This window comes from Bactrocera oleae, chromosome 2 (assembly GCF_042242935.1).
Source record: "Bactrocera oleae isolate idBacOlea1 chromosome 2, idBacOlea1, whole genome shotgun sequence".
Lineage (NCBI taxonomy): Eukaryota > Metazoa > Arthropoda > Insecta > Diptera > Tephritidae > Bactrocera > Bactrocera oleae.
The window spans coordinates 45,817,978-45,833,840 of NC_091536.1; the positions used below are offsets into that span (position 1 = coordinate 45,817,978).

General features: G+C 33.6%; 1 protein-coding gene across 4 annotated transcripts in view; it reads left to right on the forward strand.

Annotated features, from left to right (window-relative positions):
• Window positions 1-15,863, forward strand: part of LOC106625585 (protein anoxia up-regulated-like) — a 68,288-nt gene that overhangs the window by 45,036 nt on the left and 7,389 nt on the right. For 2 of the 4 annotated variants that reach the window (XM_070113090.1, XM_070113088.1), the window contains one exon: window positions 7,268-7,468. The exons of 1 other annotated variant lie outside the window; for it this stretch is intronic. In XM_070113090.1, the coding sequence (XP_069969191.1) occupies window positions 7,268-7,468 (201 nt within the window). The remainder of the gene's footprint in view (window positions 1-7,267; window positions 7,469-15,863) is intronic. One more of the 4 variants, XM_036368438.2, reaches the window with a different exon arrangement.

Below are 15,863 nucleotides of genomic sequence, written 5' to 3' on the forward strand. Positions count from 1 at the left end.
ATTTATACTAACTAGTGTTACTTATTACTAGTTGATAGTTTCTTTACATATAACATATATTAAATACATTTACATTGTTCTTAGATAAGGTTGTTTTGTTTAATGTTGTTTTCATACATTCTGTTCATTCAGAGATAAGGTTGTTTTGATGTTTGTTTCTTTAGGATAAGTAAACGTTCCTTAACTCTCCCCGGTGTTTAAAATGAAATGTCCTCATTTCAAATCTGCTATAGTCGGAGGAACTCGGCTTGAAGTCGGCGTAGTTCAGTTTCGTATGATTCTTCGGAATTTTTGCATCGATTGACATTTGATTGTACTATCACATATTATTATTATCATTAATTGATTATTTTTATCAATTAATTGTATTATTAACTATTGTATTTTGTTTCATTAAATTTTGATGTTTATAAGTATATTTTTATTATCGTGCTTTTATTTAATTAATATTATCATTATTATTAATTTTTTTATATTATATATGTAATTATTATTGTGGGTTTCTTTTGATATGTTTTATTTATGATTTAGTTTTTATAAATCATTTTTTCAAAATTAGTTGTGATATTTTTTCCAAAAGCGATATCAGAAAAAATCTTTGCTTTTCCTAAGTTTTCAATAGTCGTATTGATCTCGGGAATCTCGTAGCTTAATCGTATGAGCGTCCATTTTCCTTGTTTGGTTTCCCTTGTTTTCGGTACCTTTTTTGGAACTATTTTTTGGATAATTCCGCCATTTAACAATTTTTCAATTTCTTTCTTGCTGTTTAGTCGAGGTGTAAATATGTAATCTTCTTTCTTAGATTACTGTTGTTTCGTTATTGTTGGATTCGGCGCTGTCCGCTTTTTCAGGATCTGCTTTAGAGTTTGGTGAAAGTATTATCCGCTATTTCAGGACCTATACTTTCTTTTTTGCTTTGTTCCACCTTTTTTCAGATCTTTGCAGGATTGCACGTTGTCCGCTATTTCAGAGTCTTTTGTGAACCCTGGTGAACTCGCCGCTGTCCATTTTTTCAGGATCTGCTGGTGGTTCATTTCTTGAAGTATTATCCGCTATTTCGGATTTGTACTTTTAATTATTGCCATTTATTTTCACACTTTTTTCAGGCATTTAGTGCTGGAAGTCCTACTTCCTGTGGAATTAATTATTTTATTCCTTTCGGAATATGGCTTTGGATAGCATGTATATTAGCCATCCCGGTTGAGCCCCCAGTTAATATCGTTTACACGATATGAGTCGAAAGAAATATACTTTTGAGCTGCCCCGAAATGTGTACTCTTTATTGATATTCTTAAGACTAACTTGTTACATAGATCTTACTGCTATTTATACTAACTAGTGTTACTTATTACTAGTTGATAGTTTCTTTACATATAACATATATTAAATACATTTGCATTGTTCTTAGATAAGGTTGTTTTGTTTAATGTTGTTTTCATACATTCTGTTCATTCAGAGATAAGGTTGTTTTGATGTTTGTTTGTTTAGGATAAGTAAACGTTCCTTAACTCGCTCCTGCTCCGCTGCTCTATATTCTGGATTCAAACGTCTATTTGAATGACCTACTGTATTACGCTGCTGCTCTTCAGTTCTATATTCCAGATCCAAGCGCCTGATAGAATGTCCTATTGTGTCGCGCTCCTGCTCCGCTGCTCTATATTCGAGATTCAAACGTCTATTTGAATGACCTTCTGTATTGCGCTGCTGCTCTTCAGTTCTATATTCCGGATCCAAGCGCCTGATCGAATGTCTTATTGTGTCGCGCTCATACTCCGCTGCTCTATATTCTGGATTCAAACATCTATTTGAATGACCTAGTGTATTACGCTGCTGCTCTGTGAAGTAGGTTCTGTCGTCTAGTGGAACGTGCAGAACTATCACGAGTTCTCTCCTCATTGCGGTACTCCAAATTTGAGCTGCGTAATTCTGCAATATAGTCAGCGTTCCTTTGTCTATTATTTTCCAAATTTTGACTATATTGTCGTCGGCTTCGATTCAGAGCATTGCGACGTCTTTGTTCCTGCGATTGCCTAGATACTCTTGGCATTTTCAAAAATTATTAAAAAATATTATACAAATAAAAAATATACTAAAATATTAATAAATTAAGTAATATTAATATAATTAAAAGTATGGATGAAAAAGGATTTTCTCGTTGATTTTGAGACTTATTTCGTTGTTGAAAGTTTAACTGCTCGCGTAAACTGAAGTGATCCGATGCGTTGGGTCCTATTTATTGAATGTTTTAGAGCCCGACTTCACATCTGTAAACTCTTTTGCCCTTCTTGGTATCATCAAGCAACTTTCGTCGGAATACTAATGTGTTAATTACAGAAAGTGCATTGTAGAGGTTCTTTTTTACCTAGGTTATACTTTCTACCTAAATTGCAAACTATGTTTACTTCCTACCTACTCTTCTACCTAGGTTTTGTTTTGTACCTACCCATCAGTTAATTAGGGTTTTAAAACTGAATAATTATCTTTAGATAGTTCTCTATTATTATTAATAAATAATAATATATCTTGAATAATTAGGGATTTATTTATTTTATGGGTAATTAAATAATATTTTTGCTCCTTACTCTTATGTATATATTCTTAACATAATTTTCTACTTTACAAATTTATTTAGATCGATCAGTTTGTACGGCAACTATGTGATACAGTAGTCAGATCTGGAAAATTTCTTAGCATATTTTATTGTTACCGTGGCCAATAATCCATGCCAAATCTGATCAAGTAATTTTAGTTGAAATATTAAGGCGTTAACTACAAAAGGGGCATTATCGAGGTTTTTTTTACCTAGGTTATGTTTTCTACCTACGTCTCGAACTATTTGTTTCCTACCTATTTTTCTACCTAGATTTGGTTTGTACCTACCCATCAGTTAATTAGGGTTTTAAAACTGAATAATTATCTTTACAAAGGTAGTTCTCTACTATTATTGATAAATAATAATATATCTTGAATAATTAGGGATTTGTTTATTTTATGGTTAATTAAATAATATTTTTGCTCCTTACTCTTATGTATATATTCTTAACATAATTTTCAACTTATTGTCCCAATTAGCTACATGTCACACCTTACTTTTGGCACAAGCAAAACAGTTTTTGGCAGATATAAGATAATTTTTATTGAAAGCTCAAATTGGACAGTATAAATAATTAATTAATCTGATTTGTTTATAATATATTATTTGTAAAGTGGTTAAATCTGACGGCTGTATGCTATAGTGGTCCGATCTTAACAATTCGTTCGAAGATTGAAGTCACATCTTAAGCAATAATCCATACCAAAAACTTCCATACAAAAATTTATTTTGATCGGTCAGTTTCTATGATAGCTGTTTAATATAGTGGTCTGATATGAACAATTCGTTCGAAAATTGTAGCGATATCTTGGAAAATCATCATCCATGCCATATTTCGTGAAGATAACTTGTCATAAACAATTTTTTTCATATAAGAACTTTATTTAGATTGTCAGTTTGTATGGCAGCTATATGCCACTGAGAAAAATCAATGCCGGATTTCGTGAAGATATTTTATCTAATGAACAATTTTTCCATGCAAGAACTTGATTCCGATCGTTCAGTTTATATGGCAGCTATATGCTATAGTAATCCGATGTGAAAAATTTCTTTGGCGATTGCTTTACTTCTTCTAACAAAAACTTATGCCAAATATCGTGAACATATCTCGTCGAATGAAAAAGTTTTCCATGCAAGTACTTGAATCCGATCGTCCAGTTTGTATGGCAGATATATGCTATAGTGATCCGATCTGAACAATTTCTTCGGAGATTGCATTACTTCTTCTACCAAAAATTCATGCCAAATATTGTGAACATATCTCGTGGAATGAAAAAGTTTTCCATGCAATTACTTGATTCCGATCGTTCAGTTTGTATGGCAGAAATATGCTATAGTGATCCGATCTGAACAATTTCTTCGGAGATTGCATTACTTCTTCTAGCAAAAACTCATGCCAAATATTGTGAACATACCTCGTCAAATGAAAAAGTTTTCCATGCAAGTACTTGATTCCAATCGTTCAGTTTGTATGGCAGATATTAGCTATAGTGATCCCATCTGAACAATTTCTACGGAGATTGCATTACTTCTTCTAGCAAAAACTCATGCCAAATATTGCGAACATATCTCGTCAAATGAAAACGTTTTCCATGCAAGTACTTGATTCCGATCGTTCAGTTTGTATGGCAGATATATGCTATAGTGATCCGCTCTGAACAATTTCTTTGAAAATTGCATTACTTCTTCTAGCAATAACCCATGCCGAATTTCGTGAACATACCTCGTCAAATGAAAAAGTTTTCCATACAAACACTTGATTCCGATTGTTCAGTTTACATGGCAGCTATATTCTATAATGATCCGATATCGGCGGTTCCGACAAATGAGCAGCTTCTTGGGGAGAAAAAGAAGTGTTCAAAATTTCAGATCGATATCTCAAAAACTGAGGGACCACTTCGCGTATATACAGACGGACTGACGGACAGACAGACGGACATGGCTAAATCAACTCAGCTCGTCACGGTGATCATTTATATATACACTTTATATGGTCTCCGACGTTTCCTTCTGGGTGTTACAAACTTCGTGGCAAAATTAATATACCCGTTCAGGGTATAAAAAAATATTAATACTCACTGACCGACATATTCGGCATAAAACTGGTTAGAATAACGAAAAGCATTATAAGTAGTATATGGAATTTGAGGGCAGTATTAACCCGATTTTATTAATTTTTTTCAATACCACATACTACTAATATGCCACAGACTAATAAAATGCTCCCACTGTTTCATTAAGGTACCTCACATACCATCACCAATCAAATGGAGTAAGGTCAGACGAATGTTCGAAAATCCTGATATTAGTTACATGGGGGCTAAGGAAAATTTTCATCCGATTTGATATTGTTATGAGTAAAACACGCTCTCTCATTTTCATTGAGATAACTCACATGTGCGGTATAAAGTCACGCGGAAGTTCAAAAATATTTATGTTAGATATATGAGGGCTACAAGAACTATTGACCCGATTCAACCCATTTTTGAAACAGAGACATACTATCGATAATTTCATTTATTTATTCTATTATATGAATTTCAATTATATATCTTACACAATGGCCGATATTTACGGTAAAAAGTCAACTATAGGTACTAGGGTCCACATATTCAGTACTTAGGGGCTTGAACAGTTTTGGTTCGATTTAGACAATTTTTGGTCACAAGGTGGCCCAAAATATGGGTTTTCACCTAAAAGTGGGCGGTGTCACGCCCACTGTTTAATTTTGAACGCGGTTCCTATAAAATCATCTCATACCATCCCAGAGATAAAATTTAATGTCTCTGGCGTGTTTAGTGCTTGATTTATCGCGCTTTTAGTAGTTTTTAACAGTACCGTTACATGGGGAGTGGGCGGGGTTATCACCCGATTTCACCCATTTTCACACCGTAGAGGTAGAGGTGCTAAAAACATTTGCTTCCAGTGAATTTTGTTGTTATAGCTTTAGTAGTTTAGGAGATATGCACATTAAACCTATTAGGGGCGAGACCACGCCCACTTAAGAATAATTTTTAACTGCAGATGCCCCTCCCTAATGTGATCTCGTATACCAAATAACAGTCTTGTATCTTATTGCGGAGCTTATTTATGAAAATTTATTTGTTTTTGATTAATGGCGTTTTGTGGCAGTGGTCCGATTACGCCCATCTGCAATACCAACCGTCTTACTGTACCAAGAAACATGTGTACCAAGTTTCATAAAGATATCTCAATTTTTATTAAAGTTACAGCTTGCACGGACGGACAGACGGACAGACAGTCACCCGGATTTCAACTCGTCTCTTCATCCTGATCATTTATATATACATAACCCTATATCTAACTCGATTAGTTTTAGGTGATACAAACAACCGTTAGGTGAACAAAACTATTATACTCTGTAGCAACATGTTGCGAGAGTATAAAAATAGTCTACCTATTTATAAATAAATGTATTCGACTGGAATTTTGCGTTATTTTAAGAGTATTTCAAATATATTCAAGTTTATTTTTTATTTACTACAAAATATCAAGACTGGCAACCCTGCGATGCAAGAGTAATATAATAATCAAATTTTCGCGGATATCCTACCGTACGGTCTATATAAGCGGACGGTAGAATTGGTGAGCGTTCATTTACATTTCGCCCTCATAAGATAGGTCGTATCAGCTGATTCGGTCTTGCGTCGGTGACTTTTTGAAGTATATGTGGGCTTTTACACACAGACTCTTTTGTAACCCAAACCGGTTTATTGTGGGCGAGGGGACGACGAGGAAAGACGAAGGGACCGTGCCACTCATGTTCGGGTAGCACCCATTCTAATAAAAATGGTAACTTTACTTTTTTATATTATCGTAATATATTAAGATGCTTTCATATTTATTTCATTTAACCGCAAAGGAGTTAGTTCGAATATTATTATATTTAAAATGAGAATTGTAACTATTTCAAGGATGTTTTATAATAAATAGACAACAATATGGAGTAAAGAAATTATAAATTTTTAATACTTAAAGATTAGGAAATTTCTGTTATAAATTTGGCCTTGAAAATATTAGTAGCGAGTATTCAATACATTCTGGTGGATTAGGGAATTGCCGTCTTAAGTATTTCTTTGAAACTATTAAGCGGGTAGGTATTATGCATATTGTTCTACCACGCAATGGACACGCTCTAAGTGTTGCGCAGGCGAACCGCAAAAATATTTACGAAAATTTTGTTAAAAGGAATACAGAAAAAGTAGACACGAGTTGCTGTACTCTTTTTGCTCGTGTGAATGCACAGAGCGACACCAAAAGGGAATTTGACGAAAACGAGGGTCACAAGAGTCTGTGTGTAAAAGCTTTGTAAGGAGTTGCCTTTCTCTGCTCATTACTCACACTCTCGCTATGTGTGCCATCCGTAAATGTCTTTTAGTGGATATTAGTGGATTATGTTTTTTGTCTTATATCCACTCAACAAATGACTTATAAACAAAAATAATTGCAGATCTCTAGAACGTACACAAAATGGTAATGTTCACGTTGGGTATAGCCGCATTAAATAAAAGGATAGAACTTTCTAATTTACTGACTCTTAACATGATTATTTTGTTTTATTATTTCATACACATTCGAACATTTGATATTCTTAGATTTCGCTATAAATATGCTCAAAATATATTCCTTTAATGACCCACTGTTATCACTAAGATACTCTACTCATATTTAAATATAAAGGCAAAAGTCATCTCGCATCAGTGAGGATTTGCGGCGATAAAGCATATAATATTAGAAGGCCAATGTACGATTCGGACAAGGTCCGTACAGATATAAATCTTCTATCATGGTATTTAAGAAATCCTCATGGAAAAATTGACGAAAAAAGTAAGGAGAATGATTCCGTGAAAGCAGGTAAGTACACTGGCAGAAATAAAATTTAGATATCATCCATATGCACACTCTTTACTAATATTTATAAAATTTTTTTACACTCTCGCAACATGTTGAACATGGCTGGTTGCAGAGATAAAGAGATGCCCAACTCGTCTCTCACTGGAAATGAGAGCGCAATTGATAAACGTCAAAACCTACTGAACTCAAGCAACTGTCAAAGTTCAGTAGGTCTGACGTTTAGCAACTGGAAAAAGAGGGACGGCCAGATTAAAATCCTACAGAAAAATATGTAAACAGAGAGATTTGTGCTGCTGTTGAAGATTACTAACAAAAATTGGAAAACAATGAAAATGAAAGAAAACGCGAAATTGAAATGTATGTGATGATATCTTTTATGATGTCATGCTAAGTGGTATTGATTTTCAATTGAAAATTTTTAAAAACATTTATTAATTGAGAGCTAATACATTTATTCTTTTGATTACGTATTGAAAGTTAAAAAATCAATTGTTTAATATATCACAAAATCACAAAAAAAGAGTATAAAAAGTTTCTGCATATGTTTAACGGATACTTCTATAATAATATTTAATCTTTATAAATGATGGGTATTTTAATTTAAATTCCCTAAAATTATTATTTTGTCCAATCTGGCTACAATGGAAAATGTTATAAAAAACGCTAATTTTGAGGCGCTCTCACACTGGAAAGAATTGGGCATCCCATTATCAATGCTGGTTGTCTGAGCTTGAGTAAAATTTTTAAGTTCTTGATAAAACTTGTGTTACTACTCTGAGAGGATTGCTATTGGTTTGAAATCTTGAATTTCAGTATATTAATTTGTGTTACAATGTATAACACAGCACTAAGGAAGATAAATAAAACCTACCACATATGGTACCTTAGCATATATCATCAGAATTACTGGTCGATATTCATACATAATTGCTTTCAATTAAATTTATTGACAATATATTAGTCAATACTATTTAAGGTATCTTAATGAAAATAAATGCGAATATAATTCTTACAACGTCGTGAGATGCTGGTAACGCAATGCTTTTCGTAACTCTGATTGAATTGTTTTTATTATATTTTATTATTCACAGTAGAGTGCCTTTCGAACAGAATTAAATTCATCAGCTGATTACATAAGTCTATAACTAGGAGAAGACATATGTACATACAAGTATATCTACAAGTATACTATACAGATGTAGATGTATACTGAGAAGCGAACAGAAATATAGTCCAGTCATTCACCTCGGAATTCAGATACCCAGCTGTAAGTCTGTAAATACTTGTATATTGACACCCTAAAATTTGTCTCAAAACCTACTTATGGTAGGGTGTACGCAACTATTAAATTTCAAGGTCAAAGGTCACAAAAATCGGTTTTTTGCGCTTTTTTTGTAAATATCTCATTTCCTTTGGGTTTTTTGGTATTGGTATTTATTATCAATATTGTAGAATACAAAATTCTCTACAAATTTTGTTTAAAAATTTTTTTCATACGGTGAACCGTTTTCGAGATAGAGGGCTTAGAGCGCGCGGTCACAGTATCACTTCAGGTCAACCGGTGCCTCCGATCAAAAACGCGCCATATATAGTTGATGAACTATCGATAAATCAATGATTATAAATATTTGTCAATTTTTATTAACTATTATATTATATTTTATCATTTTCTTCATGCCTTAAATCTTTATCTATTCAATAATACTGATCACCGTTTCCTAAAATTAAAAAATAATGAAGGGAAAAACTTAAATCTTACTATAATTATATTCCCATTAACACTAATGACATTTTAATTAGAAAATAATTAAGTGTATCTTCTTTAAAATCTGTAAATTTGTAAATAATAGGACAAGATATTGATTTACTCATCATTTTAATTGGGCGTACACTGTCTTACGAACAAGAAATTTTCTTTAAAAAAGTTGGGAAAGGCAATGTAAAAACGGAGATATACTCGACTAAAAGTTTTGATAATTATCCTCATTCCAAAACACATATTTTATTTCTGCACGCATTAAGTGGATCTGACACAACTTCTGCGCTTTTTAAAAAAGGAAAAAAAACATTTTTAAAAGTTTTTGAGAAACTGACCAATTTGGATGAACTAGCTGCAGCATTTGAGGAAGAAAATTGTTCGGCCCAGAGATTATTAGAGAGTGGAACTCAAACCTTATTGGGAGTCTATAATGCTCCGAAATCTGTGAAAAGTATCGATCATCTTCGTTATATGCATCACGTCAAGTCTACAAAACTTAATAAACCTGTGCAGCTTTCAAATATTCCACCAACAAGTGCAGCTGCTCATCAACATTTCGAACATGTATATTATCAAGTTCAAACTTGGTTAGGGCATGATTTGGAACCCCAGGTATGGGGTTGGGCAATGCGAAACGATTTTCTGGAGCCTATCATGACAATTTTACCACCTGCTCCAGAACATTTGCTTAATACAATTTTCTGCAACAATAAGAGTGGTTGTGGATCGCGATGCGGATGTAGGAAAGCGGGCTTGCAATGCTCTTTAGCTTGTGGCCAATGTAATGGGCAAGCTTGTCTCAATGCTCTACCATATCAGAGCGACATTAACGAAGATGGAACTTCTGACTCCTAAATCATGGAAGAATTTGAAACAAATGTCGTTGAAGACGATAATGAAGACCAGTTTGAAATTTACCAGCAGCCGGAAGACGACGATGAAGAGGAAGAAGATGATTAAAATTATAAATTGTAGTTTTTGTACCCTTTATTCCATTTTTTTACTTTTAATAAAAATAAATGTATTGAATGATATTTTTTAATAAATTTTTTATATTTTTTTTTTATCATGCAAGAAGTTATTAATATTAATAAGGTTTAAATTCAAATATAATTCCTATATTTTCATTAACAATTCTGCAATTTCATGGGCAGGTAAGTGTTGTTAAATAAATTAATACTGAATAAAAAGTGGATAGGTTAGGAAAAAATGATAAAATATAATATAATAGTTAATAAAAATTGACAAATATTTATAATCATTGATTTATCGAATGTTCATCAACTATATATGGCGCGTTTTTGATCGGAGGCACCGGTTGACCTGAAGTGACGCTGTGACCGCGCGCTCTAAGCCCTCTATCTCGAAAACGATTCACCGTATGAAAAAAATTTTTAAACAAAATTTGTAGAGAATTTTGTATTCTACAATATTGATAATAAATACCAATAGCAAAAAACCCATAGGAAATGAGATATCTACAAAAAAAGCGCAAAAATCCGATTTTTGTGACCTTTGACCTTGAAATTTAATAGTTGCGTACACCCTACCATATGTAGGTTTTGAGACAACTTTTAGGGTGTCAATATATAAGTATTTACAGACTTACAGCTGGGTATCTGCATTCCGAGATTCTTACCTAATTTAAGCTTAAATGACTGGACTAATATCAAATGTACCTGACTGAGTGTTAACACTCTGTCACAATCACCTAAGGGGGGAGTAGGGTTAATTCTGGTAAAAACAGGTACATTTTCTGTTTTTTTTATGAAATAGTGGAGTCTATTTATTTAAATGAATGGTATATTAGGCGTGTTTTATTTGACCAGCATAACATATTTATATTGGTTTGTCAAAACCTATCTTAGATTGTATATAGAACTAGAGGCATTGCCAATTTAACATTTTTTTTTTCATTCTCAATAGTTTAACTTTTGCAGAGAAAAGTAGTTGGCAATAACGAGAAACCTTACTTTGACAGATGAAAATGTAAACAAACCAAAATTATTTATTTTTGTGGATGGGTATTAAGTTGAAATTAAGACAAAATAGGAACATTGTTTTCAGTTTTTGGTTTTATAGACCTCAAATAAACAAAATAAATATTTTTGTATAGTATATTGACATTCCGTTTGCATATTTAAAAATTCAAACTAACCTTTTATCCATGTCAGACATTTTGAAATAAATTGAATATCAGCGACTGTTCTGAACTACAATGTCAACACAATTCGAAAATATGAAATAAGCTAAGTGCGTTTAATTTGTCAACGGTTCAGCTATTAGCCTATGATTATTGTACAATCCTATAGATTTATACAATTCCTATGACGGTCAAATAAAACCCGGCTATTATAGTATAACATATATAATAAATATTGTGTAAGATTTTTAAAGAGAAATATTAAAAAATACAGCAATGGAGGCGATTATTCTGGAGCGTCTGGAAAAAACAAGTTTAATATCAAATAATATCAAATCAAAAAATGAAAATTATATCGTTAGATAATCGTTTTGCCTAGGTAACACTAGGGGGTTTTTCGAAATTTCAGTTTTTTACTTTTTGGGAACACTTTAAATGAGTTTTTGCGAAAAATCCGGTTAATTTGTTACTGTAATGATTTCTCCAGCGTTACCTCGAAAATTATATACAAAAATAGTGTTAAAATTTCAAAACAATCGGTGCAGTAGTTTTGAAGTTATGACTGACACCGACTTTGAAAACATAAGTTGTGGAAAAACCCTTTAAAGTTTTGAAATCTGATTTAAAATGTTCATAAGACAGGTATAAAAATAGTCATAACTTCCTCAATTTTGCGTTCATTGAAATCAAAAATAAAAAATAATAAATAAAATAATTTTTTAAACCTCTACTCCCCCTTAACATAAGTGATTCCAAATTAGTTTTATAAGTATTCAAGCTTAAAGCATAATTACCTTAGGATCACCCAGGAAACGTCAAATTTAACTTAAGAAAGAAAACAGGGACTTCAAATTTATCCTCACATTATTTTTAGTAAAAAATTACGGCAAGAATTTCTATACAACTGGAAAGAGTAAGAATGCTAATACGCTTTAAGTCATTAGTGTTAGGAGGATTATTATAACACTATACGGCAAAAACGATTTGGATAATGGGCCAAACCATTTTTTGAGTGGTTGAGTCAAAAGTAGAAACTAATTTCTCCGTTTTTCGAAGTTAGCTACCGAAATCGAGCTTATTTAAAATATCATTATTAATTATAGCATGTAAGTTAGTAAAAAAGTTGTCTCCTATTAATAGCCTGGTACCATTTATTAATGGTAGAGCCATCGATTTATATAGTTTATTTATTTATTCAATTTAGATATAGTATACAAATATAATATCTATCAAGTAAGGAAGGGCTAAGTTCGGGTGTAACCGAACATTTTATACTCTTGCAAAGTCAAATGGTATACTCGTTTGAGATTTCTTTGTGGATTGACTAATATTTTCGGTAGAAGGTCAACTATAGGTACTGGGGTCCACATATTTAGTACTTAGGGGCTTAAACAGTTTTGGTTCGATTTACACAATTTTTGGTCACAAGGTGGCATACTTTAAACGTATTATTCACGCAAAGTTTTACCCCGATATAATCATTGTTGCTTGATATGCATAGTGGAAAGTGAAGGAATCAGATGGAATTGAAAATGGTGTTATATGGGAAATAGGCGTGATTGTAGTCCGCTTTCGCCCATTTTCGCAGTATAACATAGAAATATGAAAATAACGTAACGCACCGAATTTGGTTGAAATCGGTTAAGCAGATCCCAAGATATGGGGTTTCACCTAAAAGTGGGCTGTGCCACGCCCACTGTCTAATTTTGAACGCGGTTCCTATAAAGTCATCTCATACCATCCCAGAGATAAAATTTAATGTCTCTGGCGTGTTTGGTGCTTGATTTATCGCGCTTTTAGTAGTTTTTAACAGTACCGTTATATGGGGAGTGGGCGGAGTTGCCACCCGATTTCAACCGTCAATAGAAGTGCTAAAAGCATTTGCTTCTAGGGAATTTTGAATTTATAGCAATAGCGGTTTAGGAGATATGCACATTTAACCTATTAGAGGAGGGACCACGCCCACTTTAAAAAAAAAAATTTAACTGCAGATGCCCCTCCCTAATGTGATCCTGTGTAACAAATAACAGTCTTGTATCTTATTGCGGAGCTTAGTTATGGCAATATACTTGTTTTTGATTAATGGCGTTTCATGGGCGTGGCAGTGGTCCGATTACGCCCATATGCAATACCAACCGTCTCACGGTACCAAGAAACATGTTTTCCAAGTTTCATAAAGATATCTCAATTTTTACTCAAGTTACAGCTTGCACGGACGGACAGACGGACGGACAGACAGTCACCCGGATTTCAACTCGTCTCTTCATCCTGATCATTTACATATACATAACCCTATATCTAACTCGATTAGTTTTAGGTGATACAAACAACCGTTAGGTGAACAAAACTTTTATACTTTGTAGCAACAGGTTGCGAGAGTATAAAAAAGAGAACACTGGCTGCCAGGGCCTACGGCTCAGCTTTTCGAAATGGTATTGTTATTATCATTATGTTATGTTATGGTCTTTGCACGTGCGCAATTTATTTATTTTGATTTATGTACATATATTTTTTAATTACATTTTCTTGCTTAAGTCTAGTTCCTTGAAAAATTGGTGTATTATTTCGATGTTAGTTTTTGTGATGTTTGTAAGTAAATCACTTGCAGCAACTTGCCCAAGATTCTTTCTCGCGTCGATTTTAATTTTTTGCAGTCGTGGATTAGGTGGTCTGTGGATAATAATATTTTGCAGAAGGGACATGGTTTTTTGGGTGTCCCTGTCAAAAGGTGCTCGTGTGTCAATTTACTATGGCCTAGTCGAAGGCGAACCTTTATTGTAGACTGCTGCCTTGGGGTTGTTTTTGGGTATGTTGCCCGTGTGCCCTTTGGATTTAATGTGACGTTTCGATGGGGGTCTTGCTGCCACTCTATTTTCTTTTTTTCAGCTAAACTGCGAGCAATGTAATTTGACAAACCTTTTGATTCAGTTGTGTGAAAATTTAGGTACGCTGCTTTGCCTGCGGAACGTGCGGCGGAGTCGGCGAATTCGTTTGCGCTTTTCTTTAATAAGGGGTTGTTGTTGTAAATATTTATCCCCGCTTCGATGACGGACATGCTATCAGTGCAGATTGTAAATTTTCCTTTGTTGTGACGTGCAAAATCCAATGCTTGTTTAATGGCTGTCGCTTCCGCTGTAAATATCGAACAATATGGTTCGAGTATGCCTCCGGCAATCAATGATCCGTCTTCATGTACCACAGCAAATGTTTTTGTAAACTCGGTTTTGGAGCCATCCGTGAATATCATATTCCAGTTTTGATTTTTATATGAAACCGATAAGTGAAATAATTTTCGATGAATGACAGGGTTGACATCGTTTTTATTATTTTTGTGGAGTGTGATGCCGTAGCTCGATGACTCAAGCATCCACGGGGATTTTCGGGAGGTTTTTGCTTTTGTGCCGTGCTTACTGATTTGTAGCATTTCGCAATAACTGACACATCTGCGGATAGTTGATTTTTTTTTATAATTGCGTTTATGGGTAAAGGCGTTAATAAATTCCGTATTTAAGATTTTATTTTGTGAGTTAACCAGCTTTGGGATGAGTTTATAAGTGGCATCACGCAGTCTGTCTTTTATGGATGGTAGTCCGGCCTCCGCTAGGACGCATTTTACAGGAGATGTTGGGAAAGCGTTGATACTACGGCGCACTGCCTGGTGGTATGGGGCATTTATTTGGTTTAGGTAGGTGTTTGCGCACCATCCGTAAATTGGGAGTCCATAATCGATTTTTGATAGTATTAGTGCTTTAGTAACGTTTATTAGTGTATGAATATTTATAAAAGATTTATTTGATGTAAGATAGTTGATGATGTTTAATCTGGCAGCCAGGTTTTTTCTTATACTAATACATTGTTTTCTAAATGTAAATATTTTATCAAAAATAATTCCTAATCTTTTGAGATCATTTACAATTTCGATAGGTTTGTTTTTTAACATAAGATTAGTAGGGTGACAATTGGTTTTTTTGCAGATGTGTAAAATTTTACATTTTTCTATAGAGAGGGACGCGCCAGAGTGCAGTCCCCACATTTCTAGCTTTGTTAATATGTTTAAAAATATGTTATTTACAATTTTTATATATTTGATTTTAGTGAAAATTATACAAGGTGCAATTCAAAAGTTTCAGGACTTTTATTAAAAAAACGAATATTATTTCTTTTTTTTTTGAAAAATTGATTGGTCGCCTTCAAAATAGTCTCCTTCCGCCTGAATACAACGTTTTGCACGTTCAAGAAGGTTATCGAATGACTTTTTTAGGTCATTTGTCGGTATAGCGTTGAGGATGGCGGTTGTCGCCTTTTGGATGGCATCAACGTCAGCTTAGCGGTTTCCTTTCATGGCCAAATGTAGTTTTCCGAACAAATAAAAATCGCAGGATGCCATATCAGGCGAATAGGGTGAATGGTTGATGATATGAATGCGATTTTTGGTCAAATTGAATGTTGAATTCTGAGGTCTTTTTCGTGTTGTTTCGAAGTGTGCGGGACAA